Source organism: Sesamum indicum, linkage group LG4 (assembly GCF_026168435.1).
Source record: "Sesamum indicum cultivar Baizhima isolate 11 linkage group LG4, ASM2616843v1, whole genome shotgun sequence".
NCBI lineage: Eukaryota > Viridiplantae > Streptophyta > Magnoliopsida > Lamiales > Pedaliaceae > Sesamum > Sesamum indicum.
The window spans coordinates 4,458,955-4,474,881 of NC_142660.1; the positions used below are offsets into that span (position 1 = coordinate 4,458,955).

General features: G+C 34.9%; 1 protein-coding gene across 1 annotated transcript; it reads right to left on the reverse strand.

Annotated features, from left to right (window-relative positions):
* Positions 1-8,886: 8,886 nt before the first annotated feature.
* Positions 8,887-12,376, reverse strand: LOC148788285 (uncharacterized). Its single transcript, XM_088879967.1, has 7 exons — positions 11,839-12,376; positions 11,382-11,581; positions 11,110-11,296; positions 10,962-11,050; positions 10,315-10,590; positions 9,853-9,988; positions 8,887-9,752 (listed from the first exon to the last, which is right to left on the reverse strand). Exons 1-7 carry the CDS (start codon positions 12,374-12,376, stop codon positions 8,887-8,889), a joined length of 2,292 nt encoding a protein of 763 aa, XP_088736093.1.
* Between the last annotated feature and the right edge of the window lie 3,551 nt (positions 12,377-15,927).

Consider the following 15,927-nt stretch of genomic DNA (forward strand, 5'->3'; position numbering starts at 1 on the left):
AAGTTGCATAAAATGAATAAAACAATGAAGAATTTTAAGCAGTAAATTTTTGTATAAAAATGGTCGACTTTTGCAATATATAACCCAAAATAGTACTAATAATAATAGAAAGAGTAATAAAATTATCATAACACAATCATAAAGTGAGGACATAAACTTATCATGTCATTAGCATGGTTTGTTTTTATAAAATATAGTGACAAGAAAAAATTTGAATACTAAATAATGCAAAAATAAAAAAATTAACTTTGGTATCAAAAGAAATTGCAAGAGAAATTTGCTTGAAAAATCAACAAATTTAGATTAGAAACACAAGAATGTTTTTAATAAGTAACATATAGGACCAATTTACAATTTTAATTTAATTCACAGTGAAAGTTATGATATTTTTAAATATTTACAAAACCTCACTCCACCAGCTCCCCATTGCACACTAATCTCTTTCTATTTCGATTTTCAGTCACATCGGAACCTCCGACGACCTATCATTTATCTTGTTTTCTGTACATGACCTATTTAATGGCATCACGTATAAAATCAACGACTGGAGCTACACAGAACCATGATGCACCGTCAAAGATTTTCAAAGGGTGATCCATCCATCCAACAACTTGTGGACCGGCATTTTGTCACTAAAAGTGACAGATTGTGAGTTTAAATCTCTGTTTGTCGCTCAGAGAGAAGTGATCAGCATTAACTCATTCCCCTTCCATCTCTACGCCTTTGTGTACTTTAAAGAAATCGAGGGCATGAAGTTGGCGAGGCAAGGTCTGCAAGGCCACGTTCTTCATGGGAAGCCTTTAATGATTAACTTCGTTAAACCATTTAGTAATTTATTGATTTTCTTATTTTATTGTTTTCCTACTTTTTCTCTACTTTCCGTGTCTAAATGACACATATATTTTTTTAAAATAAATATTTCATGTCAAATAAAAATTATAAAGCACTAATATCTTAAAATACGCAGAGAATGTTTACAAGTATTTATGGACCAAGCTGAATGTTTAGTTATCAAGTAATTCTAGATTAAGATCGTGTTGCGTTTGGATAATAAGGTCGATTGGTAGCATCATTTTGATTTGAATATTATAGAGGCTCTATTGAAATTTTTGGTCGTATAATTAGAGGTGTTTGGTGTTTTGGACCTTCATAAAATGAAACTTACTATTTGATCTATTATCTTCATTAATTTTGATACAAATTTCTAAATTTGTCCAAAATTAGCACGTACAAAATCTGTTTTTATATAATCCATAGTATTGTCGGAGGGCACCATACTCAATTAAATTCAAACAAATCCAAATTACAGTATCCAACGCACCCATACAACCATCCACACTCGTGCCATCACCATCCTCGGGGCAGTGCATACACAAAATCTCTTTATAAGAAAAAATCTATATTTTTGGTACAATTATTAGCATTAAATTTCATCCTTTATTTATACATTTAGCATTTTTAATCCATCAATTAGTGAAATTTAAAAATTATCAAACAATGCTAATATTGAAGGGAAATTAATTCTATCTTGTAAATTTCTGGGTGAATCTACTGTTTTTATATATATATGTATGTATGTATATTGAAATGATAATTATATGATAATATCAATATCTTACTAAATTGATCGCCAATGCATCAGTTAGACAATATATCGATATTCAATTCATATATGAATATAATAAAGAATAATATTGAAATAGATTATAATAAACTCATATAAAGTGAGTCAATTACTCACATATCTGATGGGATCTGAAACCATCACCCTACACTTGTTCATGAAGCCTATAAGTGATAGATTAAGTTTAAAAGTTAGTCAAAATTTGAAATTTTGACATGATTTTGGCTATAATGAGATTTTAGGAGGATTTTTCTGGGACAAATTGCATGAAATCAATCAAACAATAAAGGATTTTAAGCAGTAAATTTCATAAAATTGGTTGAGTCTTGCAATATATAAGAGTTATATTGATACTAGAAAGTGTAATAAAATTATCATAATACAATCATAAAATGAGGACATAAACTTTATCATATCAACAGCACAAAATTAATAAATAATTTTAAAATTTCAAAGTTTGATTTTATAAAATACAATGAAAAGAAAAAAAAAATGAACACAAGGTAACGCAAAAATGAAAGTATTAACTTTAGTGTCTAAAGAAATCTCAAGACAAAATTACTTGACAAATCAATAAATTAAGATTAATAACACACGAGTGTATATAATAATGAAAAATAAAATGCACGCAACCTACTGTAAATAGAATTGCAAATGAACAAATTATTCTTTATAAAAAAAATAGCAAAATACCTCCCTATATTTTTTAAAATGAAGTAATTTATCTTTTCAAACTGGAATGTAAACATTGCTCTATTTAAAAAAAAATTAGGGCCGTAATTTGATTTTCTTCTCATAAGGGATAATTTGACAAATTACAATAGCACCTGAGGTAAATTGCATTAAACCCTTTAGTGTAAAGCTAGACTAATATTTCTTAGTGTTTACAGAGAATAAGTCTAATAAATATTATTAAGTAAATAGGACCAATTTAGAACTTTAATTTAATTCAGGGTGAAAGTTATAATATTTTCAAATAATACATAGTATAACTAGGAGCACCAAATGCCATTAAGTTTAGACAAATTCAACAAAATATTAGACTAACTATTTCTATTCTCTTTCCATTCACATTAGAACCTCCGACGAACCATCATTTATCTTGTTCTCTGTACTTGACCCGTTTAATGGTAACCACATGTACTTGAACCCGTTTAATGGGAAGCCTTTAATGGCTTGGTCGGTACATATGACTTGCATCCAACGGCCTCGATAGTATTGGATTTGGTACTTAGACTTGAGGAACGATAACAATCACTTGCATGTAATGGTTGTATCTTGGGCTTGATAAAAGATGACTGTGTCTTCAATTTGGTTATTATATGTTTTGAGAAGTGTTGTAAGAATTTACTTAATTGAATTAATTAAATTTTGGCTTAGCAGCTTGGATTGTTAACTAGGGCTTTAGTATTATTGAGTTCCTTTTTCTGGTTTTATTGCTTGTCTTCTTGCCTAGTACTAACTTTGTTTTTGCTAGCAATATATATTCCAACCGCTTGTTCCCTCAAAAAAAGTTGGGGCTTAGCACAATTTAATTTTTTGATTAATTTAATTGAGCTTAATTCAAGTAGTTAATTATATTAATTAAATATTGGACTCGAACTTTAATTTATTTAATTCGATTAAATAAATTTATTCGACTCCTATTGGGCCTTAAAATTAATTAGGTCAATTTAAAAATCAGATGGACCTTTGCTGGGCTTGAATTGATTTAGTTGTTGAATTAAACCAAACTCAATCCACCTAAATAAAGTCCTAGCCGATTTTGAGAGTGACTAGGTCAAAAGAGGAGTTGAGACTCCTCCTCTACAGACCCCACTCGGCCATGATGACGTATAACACACCAAGAAGACTGAAATCATAGTCTAATTGATTTTATAGGCCCCATTTGTCATTTAATTTATTCGAATTGCATACATAGACAAAACTTCGAATCAAATCATTTTTCTCGAGCCGTATGAGGAGAAAACTTCCTATACGGTTCTAGGGGGGGGGTATATTATTTTTCCCAACATCTCTCATCTTAGTGTTTTGAAAAATTAGCTTTTTCTCTGTACTCTACATCTCTCACAATCCATCCACTACTCTCTCTTCCCTTCTCCATCAAGTTCTTCTTGAACAAGTTTCAAGAAAAAGTTAATTAAATTCGATTCACTAATTTGAGAGTGAGAATCGAATCCATTTTGTTCAATAAAAAATAGTTTCTACTGCCCGATCTCAAGTCATCTAACAGTGGTATTGAAAATTATGCTTCCGACGTGTGATGCCGATGAAGGAAGAGGAGGTCTAAGTTGATCTTTGCGTGAACGCAGATCTGGAGAAGGAACAACGAGCAAAGCAGATTCGGACAAAATCAAAATGGTATAATTTCGTGGTTAGATTTTTATTCGTTTTTTCTTTCTGCCTTATGCCACAAAAATCATTTATGCATATTTTTATTTATTATTTGTGTTTTTAAGTATGGAATGCCCGAAATATCAAAAAGTACGCTCTCTTAATTGGATTTAAATTCAATTTAATTTTCGCTTTCACTGCTTTCATTATTTTTCCTTTAATGTAGCAAAAACTAAGGATAAATACACTCTATGTAGTCGTTAGTTTAATGCGAATATACTAATGCTTTATATATTTAGAAAATCTGAATATGTGAGTGGGAAAGAACTTAATGCTTTAAATATTTGTTAAACTATTATTAATAGAAATAACTTAAACATTAATTATTCCAGTTAATTGGGAAAAAATATCAAAACACGTGTTCTTGTAAAAGGTTTGCTAACACGTTTTTTACTAGAAATTTCTAAATTTGTCGAAAATTAGCACGTGCAAGTCATGTGCTACCATAAATTTGATAACATTTTCATGACTTGCACATGAGTTTTTCCAGCTAATTTTTAACTTTTTGGCAAAATGTATCCTCAAATCATGAAATATGCAAAACTAATGGGCCAAGTCGCAAATTCTAATTCTTAATGGACCCAAATGCCAAACAACTAAAATTATACCAATCTCTTTATAAGGAAGAACCCATCCATCAATTAGTGAAATTTAAAAATTGTCAAACAACGCAAAAATTGATGGGAAATTAATTCATATTTTTCAAAATTTTTGGGAGGAATCTATTATATATATATATATGGTAATCACATAATTTCATCAATAAATTTTAATAAATTGATTAGTTTGATAATATATCGATATTCGATTCATATATTAATATGGCAAAGAATAATAAAATAAATTATAATAAACACATAAAGTGAGTCAAATACTCACTTGTTTGGTGCGATTCGAACCCATCATCTTACACTTATTCTTGAAACCTAGCTCACCTATGGGTGATAGGCTAAGACATTGTTGACCGAAAGTTTAGAACTTAGTCAGGAATTCAAAACTTGACATGATTTTAGCTATAATAAGAGATTTTTTAGGAGGATTTTTCAACGGCATGTTGCATAAAATTAATAAAACAATGAAAGATTTTAAGCAGTAAATCGCATAGAATTGATTGGCTCTTGAATATATAACAAGAAGAGTAATAATAATAGTAAAAAGAGTAATAAAATTATCATAAACAATGATAAAATATGGATATAAAGTTTGATTTTATAAAATATAATGATAAGAAAAAAATTGAACACAAGTATGCAAAAATGATAGCATTAACTTTAGTGTTTAAAGAAATTTCAAGATAAAATTGCTTCAAAAATCAACAATTTAAGATTAAAAATACAAGAAAGTTTATAATAATGAGAAAAAAATGAAAGCAACCTCCTGTAATTATTATAGCAAATGAATAAATTATTCCTTGTAAAAAGAAATAGCAAAGTACCTCTTTATATTTTTTAAAATGAAATAATTTACCTTTTTAGACATACATATAAATTGCTTTATTTTTAAAAAATACAGGAAGGTAGTTTGATTTTTTATCATAGAGGGGTAAGTTACTCAGGTACAATACCATAGGACGGAAATTGCATTAAACCCTATAATGTAATGCCATACTAATCTTTCTTAGTATTTATAGAGGACAACTCTAATAAATATTATTAAGTAATAGAACCAATTTAGAATTTTAATTTAATTCAGGATAAAAGTTATCATATTTCCAAATAATGCACTATACAACCAAGAGCCAGTAAATTTCATTAAATTCAGACAAATCCAACAAAATATTGCAGTAACAACCCCGCTCATATACTTACAAAACCTCACTCCACCACATCCCCATTGCACACAAATCTCTTTATTCACATGGTAACCTCCGTCGGTCCATTATTATTCTTGTTCTGTGTACTTGACCCGTTTAATGGCATCACATGTAAAATCAGCGGCCGAAGCTACACAAAACCACGATCCGACCGTCTAAGATTTGCAGCTGGAGATTCATCCATCCAACAAGTTGTGATTGGCAATTTGTCACCAGAAGTGACAGATTTTGAGTTAAAATCTTTGTTTGCCGCTCATGGAGAAGTGATCAGTGTTAACTCACTCCCCTTGCATCACTACGCCTTTGTTCACTTTAAAGAAATCGAGGACACGAAGCTGGCGAGGCAGGGTGTGCAAGACCATGTTCTTCATAGCAAGCCTCTAATGATTAACTTCGCTAAACCAGTGCATGATTCATTAGTTTTTTTATTTTGTGACTTCTCTATTGTGTAAATACTGTTTTCCAAAGTTTAAATATAATTTTGATCCTGTAATTTTCTACTTTTTATGTCTGAATGACACATAACTTCTTTAAAAGGAATAATTCTAGATTAAAATCGTATTACCTTCAGATAATAAGGTTTATTAATGGCATCATTTTGCATTACATATTATAAAGGCTCTCTTGAAATTTTTTGTCCTATAATTAGAGGTAATTGGCGTTTTGGACCTTAAAAAAATGAAACTTATAATTTGATGTATTATCTTCGTAAAAGTTTTGCGATTTTATAACACATTTTTTGCTCGAAATTTCTAAATTTGACGAAAATTAGCACATGCAATTTGTGTGTTGATGTAAATTTGAGGATATATTCGTGACTTGCACATGTAGTTTTCAACTAGTGTTCAAATTTTTGGCAAAATGTATCCTCAAATCATAAAATTTACATAATTAATGAATCAAATCGCAAATTATAAATCTTGGGCTTGATAAAAGATGATTGTGTCTTTAATTTGGTTTTTATATGTCTTGAGAAGTGTTGTCAGAATTTAATTAATTGAATTAATTAAATTTGGGCTTAGCAGCTTGGATTGTTAACTAGGGCTTTAGTATTATTGACATCCTTTTTCTGGTTTTATTGCTTGTCTTGTTGCCTAGTACTAACTTTGTTTTTGCTAGAAATATATATTCCAACCGCTTTTTCCCTCAAAAAAAGTTGGGGCTTAGCACAATTTAATTTGTTTGATTAATTTAATTGAGCTTAACTCAAGTAGTTAATTATATTAATTAAATATTGGACTTGAACTTTAGTTTATTTAATTGGATTAAATAAATTTATCCGACTCCTATTGGGCCTTCAAAATTAATTAGGTCAATTTAAAAATCAGATGGACCTTTGCTGGGCTTGAATTGATTTAGTTAATGAATTAAACCAAACTCGATCCACCTAAATAAAGTCCTAACCGATTTTGAGAGTGACTAGGTCAAAATAGGAGTTGAGACTCCTCCTCTACAGACCCCACTCGGCCATGATGACGTATAACACACCAAGTGTATTATTTTTCCCAACATCTCTCATCTGAGTGTTTTGAAAAATTAGCTTTTTCTCTCTACTCGACATCTCTCACAATCCATCCACTACTCTCTCTTCCCTTCTCCATCAAGTTCTTCTTGAACAAGTTTCAAGAAAAAATTAATTAAATTTGATTCACTAATTTGAGAGTGAGAATCGAATCCATTTTGTTCAATAAAAATAGTTTCTACTGTAAAATCTCAACTCATCTAACAGTGGTATTGAAAATTATGCTTCCGACGTGTGATGTCGATGAAGGAAAAGGAGGTCTAAGTTGATCTTTGCATGAACGCAGATCCGGAGAAGGAACAACGAGCAAAGCAGATTACGATAAAATCAAAGTGGTACAATTTCGTGGTTAGATTTTTATTAGTTTTTTCGTTCTGTCTTAAGCCACAAAAATCATTTATGCATATTTTTATTTATTATTTGTGTTTTTAAGTATCGAATGCCCGAAAAATCAAGAAGTATGCTCTCTGAATTGGATTTTAAATTCAATTTAATTTCCGCTTTCACTTCTTTCATTATTTTTCCTTTAATGTAGCAAAAACTAAGGATAAATACACTCTATGTAGTCGTTAGTTTAATGTGAAACTAATGCTTTATATATTTAGAAAATCTGAATATGTGAGTGGGAAAGAACTTAATGCTTTATATATTTGTTAAACTATTATTAATAAAAATAACTTAAGCCTTAATTATTCCACCTAATTGGGAAAAAATATCAAAACACGTGTTCTTGTAATAGGTTTAGACCAAATATATAATCTTTTAGATCTATGTAGGAATTTATCTATTTTTGTTTTTTGGTAAATATAAGTTTTATTAATAAAATAAGATCGTATAGTACAACAGTGCTCAATTGGTGGTTTCACCCTCGAAAGGCCAAGCGATACGCCATAATCTATATAATGCACATGAACTAACAGAACAAGATAAATTAACACTGATAATCCTCTGTCTAATATCTTTCACAATGATGGTGGCTATGATGCACGGTGGTCACTCCGTATGCTCAAAGCGTCTCAAATTTCGGTCCCTCCAAATGTGGTAACTCCAAGCAACAAGGAGTGCATGATAAGCCAAGTTAATGATATGTTTTCCTCTCCATTTCCTTGCAGCCCACTCAACATCTCGTGGCCACTCTCTATTAGGCCATTCAAATCGAACAAGCCGCCGAATCACTGTCAGATTTCTTCTGGCATAACAACATCGAAAGGATAGATGAGTATTTGTCTCTATTGTGCTCTCATCACATAATATACAGGCGCCTAGGTATGATAGCCATGGCTTATCAGCTGTGGATAGTTTCCCCAAAATCGCAAGCCATAGGATGAAATTATACCTGAGGATCTTTAGGAAACTCGAGAGTATGAAAGACCAACCTACCTTGGGTCCTGGTGGGTCCAATAGCCTGTAAAGAGATGCAACTGTGGGTCGTCCCATCTCGCATCGCCAAATAATGCAATCTATCTCGCCATGAATTATTAGCAATGCATGAAAAATCTCCAAGCACTCAATGTCCGTAATGAGAGGCAAATGTCATTGCCCCTCCATAATAATACTGCTGAGCTTGTCCGCTGTCCCAAGCCCAAGCAGACGTGGACCCCGTGGGAATCTCTCAATAAGGGGACCAAGGTGATGCAATGGATCATGCCACAGATAAAATGAATTCCCATCACCAATCTGATAGTGCACCATCGATCGAAGCAAGGGGCATAAACGAAGGAGTTTCCTCCAGCCCAACGAACCCCCATTGTCAGTGACCGTCCATACAGATTTATCACGTAGCCGCCCGTTATATAACCATTCTACCCATATTGATGTTCTATCACATCGAATAACATTACACAACTTCTTGCTCATCAAGGCACGGTTTAAAGTAGCAATGTCCCTTAGGCCCTGTCCCCTCTCCGACGCCGGTCTATAGACATCCCTCCATGCTACTTTGGCATATACACTGGTCGTTGTGCCCTTCCACAGAATAGCTCTCAGACGCTTCTCAATATCCCTTATAACACCTTTAGGTAGGATAAACATAGAAGCCCAATATATACTTAACGCCATAAGGACAGATTTAATAATCTGTACCTTCCCATCATATGTTAATCTCATTCCTTCCCAACCTTTAATGCGTTGATCAATTTTCAATAATAAAGACTGGAAGTCTATTAACGATAATCTGGATGAAAGTAGAGGAAGTCCCAAGTACCTCATCGGAAGGTACCCTTCTTGGAAGTCGAGCATCACTAACAGCTGCTTTCGTATCCCTTGTGCAGATCGAAAGATGATAAGATGACTCTTATGCAAATTAAGCCAGAGATCTGACCAAGAGGCGAATAGGTCCAACCCCTTCTTAAAGACCTCTATAGAGTCCATATCAGCTTTGTAGAGCAGCAATAGATCATCTGCAAATCCAAGTTGAAATAATCGAGAAGGCTCACATTTCGAATAAAAAGAAAAATGCATGTCATGATCAATCATCTACAGAAGAATCAAATGCAGAACCTCCATTACGAGAACGAACAGATAAAGTGATATAGGGTCCTCCTGCCGTAACCCTCTCGATTCCGTAAAGAAACCCTGAGGTTTCCCATTCAACCTGACGGAAAATGAGGGTGTCGTGACACACTCCTCTATCCACCTAATGAACGTAGTCGGGAATCCAAACAGGTGTAACACTACAAGTAGAAAATTCCATTCTACCGTGTCATAAGCTTTTTCTACCGTGTCATAAGCTTTTCGGATATTTACTTTCAGTGCACATCTAGGAGGTAGGTGCGCCTAATTGTAGCCTGTAAATAGTTCCTGTGCTAATAGTATATTGTCTCCAATACTACGACCAGGAATGAAGGCAGCCTGACAAGGGCTTATCAACTTATCCAACACCATACTCAACTTTTGCACAATAAGTTAGGCAATAATCTTATATAAAATATTACAACACGAAATAGGGTGAAAATCTGTGACCATCATATGGGCATGTGCCTTAGGGATAACTGCTAGAAGTGTGGTGATGATTTGCTTCAGCAGTTTTTCCGTGGTAAAGAACTCCAAGATTGCTTTTGTAACCTCTGGACCCACGATTGGCCAGGCAGCTCTATAAAAACCCGATGAGAACCCATCAGGTCTAGATGCTTTATCTTCAACAACGTCAACTGCAGTGACAGGTGTAAGGAGTTGAAGCCCTTCCTCCTCATTAAGGACATGTCTAGCCCATGGCCTCAGATACTGGATATCAATCACCTACCTCCGTCTTTCTCTGCTTAACAGAGCCTGATAGAAGGTCACAAATTCATGAATAACCACTCCTGTCTCTAAGTAGGTGGTCCCATATTCATAATTTATTTGCAAGATTCTCTTAGTGGCACGTCGTTGAGCTATCTTGCAAAAGAAGACTCGTGAGCATTGATTTCCATCCTTCATCCCATTGCATCTTATCTCATTGCTGTAACATGATTTTTTCTATTTTTGCCGCCTTGGTGTATACCAAATGACAAAAGTGTTCCAGGAATAGAAAGAGGTCATTCTGTCTATCAAACCTAACCAAGATCTGTGCTTTCTCAAGCAATCCTTTAGCCAAGCGTACATTCTCCGAAAGATCTCCTTTACTGTACCGTTGCTGTCAGAATACTGGCTTTAAAGCTTTTAGTTTCCGCGTAATCGCGTACATAGGCACTCAAACAATGTCGTGTTGCCAGACATTCTGCACACAGGGAACAAAATCTGGTGAAAGAGTAAGATAATCATCAAATCTGAACATACCTCCCAGTTGTTGTTGTCGATCCCCATATAGCGACAGTGGTGAATGATCCGAGGTGCATGGGGTGAGACTTGAATAGTATGAGTTAGGAAAACGCTCAAGCCATGTGTCATTTATCAGCATCCGATCCAAACGCTTCCATAAAATTCGCGGATTCGAACTCCGGTTATGCCACGTGTACCATTCACCCTGCATGGGCATTTGTAGCAATATCCTGTATGCATGCATTAAATTCATCCATCGCCAATCTGATATCACCAAAATTACCGCACACCTCACTGAGGTCACGAACAACATTAAGATCACCTCCTACTATCCACGGGTCATCCACACACTGACCCGCAAGCATCCCCAATGAGCGCCATAACTCACGCCACTCAGCAATTTCATTGGCACCATACATAAGAGTAATAATCACATTCTTTTGGAGTGCTCTAACAGTTACACGAGAATGTACAAATTGATCACCCAACTCTATCACATTAACATCAAGATTAGTATCATCTCATGCAATCCATATACGATTCCCAATAGACATAGGATCAACAAACTACTTCCATTGAGGCAGTAAGAAAGATTGTATATGAGCAATATTAGTATTTCATACACGCATTTCAAGAAGGCCAATAAATTATAACCTGTACTCAGTTACTATGTCTTTCAGTGCCAGCTGATGGTCCCTTTTGTTCAGGCCACGCACGTTCCACATAGCAGCGTTTAACATGGATCACCCGTGGCGGGGCTGCTTATGTTAGGACACCGAATGGTATCATTTGCATCATCAAGGGAGTTAAGTGCATCAAAAGTATTAAAGATGGCTAACTCCTTACCCTTGTTCCTTCCTTCGTTGACTCCTTGTGCGACAGGGGTACTCGGAGTCTCAGATACAATAGACTCCTGATTAATATCTCGACATGAGTTATTCTTGTCTTTCTCGACAGCCTTACCCGATTCAGCTATGGGCGGCTGCACTCGTGCCTTTTGCACATAAACATTGACCGGCAGTTTCGGTGCTTTCATGGAAGGGCAATCATCCGTGGCATGTCCGAGGCTCATGCAAGTGGGACATTTAGGGGGCAGCCACTCGTATTCTACATCAACCTTGCATGCAATTTTCCCACCTTTCTCTATTAGCGACATAATAACCAAATGCTTCGGGAGTTTGGCATTGATGTCAAGCATGACACATACACAAGCGAAATCTAGCCTCGTGCATGTGCGTGTGATCCCATCCGGATAAAGAGGTCGTCCAATGCCACTTGCCACCATACTCAAGCAATCTTTAGTCCATAATTTAACTAGCAAGTGTCGATGTTTAACCCAAATTGGGACTTGGGTATGTTTTAGCTTACGTAGGACCATGCCCAGCTCCCATTTCTGCAACACGATTGGTTGTCCTTGGAACAACTATGGTCCGCCCTCTATAACTTCTTCCATTGCCACTGTAGTTTTGAAAATGAAGAAGAAAAATTCATTTGCTGTGGTCGTGACTTCTGTTAACAATGGCCAAATAGATTTGACGTAGTCCTTTAGGTGATGAAAATACGGTCTTTTGCCCAAAAAACATAACCCACTGCTATCGCAATCCAGCAACGTAAACCATCTCGAACCATATCCAACGTGGGTCGTACAGTAATTTCGCCATTTTGTATCATTGGTGGAACATAAGTCAATATTTTTCGAGATGAATTATTGAAAATATTGGCAATTTTATCGTAATAATTCATGAAGTTCACCGACAAAGATTCCGGTGGGCGAAGATGTCTGTAATTGTGATGTGGCAGCTCCAGTCACATGCACTGGTGCAGCATCAACAGAAATAGCGTAGGCAGTACGCAGTTCCGGTAGCGTTACTTTAAAAGCCGAAGCTGCTGCAGCGGCGGATTTAGCAGTTTCAGCCTGTCCAGTCGCCGGCGCGATCTGTTTAGTGGCTGCAGTATTCGCAGCAGGGATCATCATCATTATCTTCTCCAATGTTCTGTATCCGATGTAGGCTAGGACTAATTGCCTGCGCACCCATGGCAACTTCATCTCGCGCCGCTAGCAGCACCATAGAGACCCTCAGATTCAAATCTGCAGCAGCCCTATTTTTAGAGATCTGAAACAACGGCGCCAAGCAAGGACGTTGCTCCGCCGCCTGTTCAGCCGTCAAGCGTACCAAACGGAAAAACAGCAGCTCCTGCGAATTCCTATCACCTTCTCTATATTTCACTGTCCAACACTGGTGGAGATCATTCAATGCATGAACAGATCCATCATCCCTTTTATCGATTACTCTATTGAACAAAACAATAAAATCTGCAAACTGAAACTCCATGGGAAACTGATTAATCGCCAACGCATCTTCCCCGTCCAATCTGTCATTAATCGCTGCAGCGTTGTTGCTGCTCGCCTGCCCTCCATGTTCGTCAACAACATTCCCCAACTGGCCTTCGTCTATCCCCGCCACCATATCGTCTTCATCCTCGTCGGCCACGGCGTCAACGTGAATTCCGTGTGAAGAGTGTGTAGTTTTAAGTGTAGTAGTGTGTGTAGTTCGCATGCACTCCATTCTGCTTTTGTTTTTAATTTATCTATTTTTTTGTGATTTATAATTTTTATGGTTGATCTCATGCTCTATAACTCATCTATTTAACCCCGTAAATGCTCATCTGAAATTCTCCATTTTTTATAGTACACCGATGGTGTGTCTTTTTACGATAGCAGTATTTCAAGAAATTCAAGCTTCAAATCATATTTTTCAAAGAAAACTCCATAAAATACCCATGATTAGTCTGCTTTGACTTCAAAACAACATGTTAGAGGCATATGCCCAACATTTAAGACTTTTGCAAGTTTTTTCACATGATTTATTGTTAACTAAGGGTTTGTTTGGTTCAAATGAGAGAAAAATGAAAGTAAAAAGGGGAAGGGAAAGAAAATAATAATAGTTTTTCTTCAAGTTGTTTGGTATAATTGGAAGTGGAGTAAATTTCACATATCTATACTTGTTCGGTACTAGAAAAACAGATTGAGAATAAAAGAATATTTTTTGTAAGTTTACTGAATAACCCTTCTCTTTATTTTGTATTTAGAAAATATGCAAATAATATTATACTAATATAATTTTAGTATATAAAAAATTTAAAAACCTAACGAATAAAAATATTTATCAAATAAGAACAAGAATATTTTTTATTAATAAAAAGTTTTCTGAACCAGCGTCCAATAGCAGATCCATGAGTGCATTGGTTATGGATTTTGTATCGGATCCATTTTGAACCCACCCTGGTCTATTTTTTAAATTTTTTTATTATTTATATATTCATATCTGATACATTATTAATAGAAAATTATGATGTTATGGGTAAATTTATAAATCATTTTGCATATATCCAACTCTATATGCAAAATACCAAAAGTAAAAATAGTTGGATGTGTAATTTGTATTATATAATTTATTTTAGAAAAAAAAGTTATGTTAGATTACCTAACTTTACAATAATATTTAGTATTACTTATAGAAAACATTGGTTGAATGTACTATTTGTATTATATAATACATTTTAGTTAAAACTATGTTAATTAAAATCGGAGATTACTTATCGGTGAAATTAAAAAATTAGATAAATGTTTTGTTTAAATATAAATTAATATTACTTATTGAAAAAATAAAATATTCATTGAATATATTCATTGTATTATATAATTCATTTTAGATAAACAAAATCTATGTTAAATTACTAAATAGAAATTGATATTATTTATTTAAATAATAAAAAATGGAAATCAGGCGAAATAGGATGGGTTTGCGGGACGGGTTTGGCGGGGTTGGGCTTTTAAGGGGATGGGGTGGGTTCGGGGTTTTGCCAGGCAAGGCAAGGTACGGGTTCGGGGTTTATGAAGAGGGGAAGGTCCGGGTCCCGGTAAACCCGCACCAGACCTGCCCCGTTGCCATCACTACTCAAAAGTTAACTCAAGGGAGCTTCTTTGTAAGTTCAGGTCCAAAAGCAGCAAGAAAAATGAATAACTAGCTAAAAACCTAACTAACCCCAACCAACTTGAACACCTGTCAAAATTAACAGCTAGACATAAAAAATATCTATGCACGAGAAATGCATTTTCATATATAAAAACATGTTGTATGGATAGCGCGTCTTCCTCTTTCTTCAGCCTGGATCCTGGAGATGCTAGACTGTAGTTGCACTTTCATGGCCATCACCATTATTTCCAACATCCTCCCCAAAAGTTGAGCGTCGATCACCGGAGTTCAAACCATACATTCACAACAAAGAATCGAAGGTAGCTCCCAAAATAATTTTGGTAAACATGTCAGCAAGTTGTTTGCAACTACGAACAAAAAGACCAAGGAAACCCTTCTTTGTAAAAATCACGGACAATGTGACCATCAATGTCCAAGTGCTTGGTTCGTTCATCAGACATTTATTGGCCATGATATATAAGGCTGTCGGATTATCGCAATGCAAAGGAATGGGCGTAGGAAAACAGTCCCAAAATCACAAAGGACATAAGAGATCCACTTGAATTCACAAATAGTAGCCCCATGCTATGATATTCGGGCTCAGCAGATGATCGAGAAACTGTACACTGCTTCTTCGTTTTCCAGGATACAAGGGTATCATCAAGAAAAATACAAAACCTAGTTAGAGAACGGTGCGAATCCACAGAAGAATGCCAATCCGCAACACAGTAGGTTACAAGATAGGAAGGAAAGAGAAGGTCTTTTGTAGGAGACCCTTTGAAATAGCAAACCACATGCAGCACCGCGTTCCAGTGAGCTTCACATGAATTTTGAAGGAATTGGTTAAGTTGTTGAATGC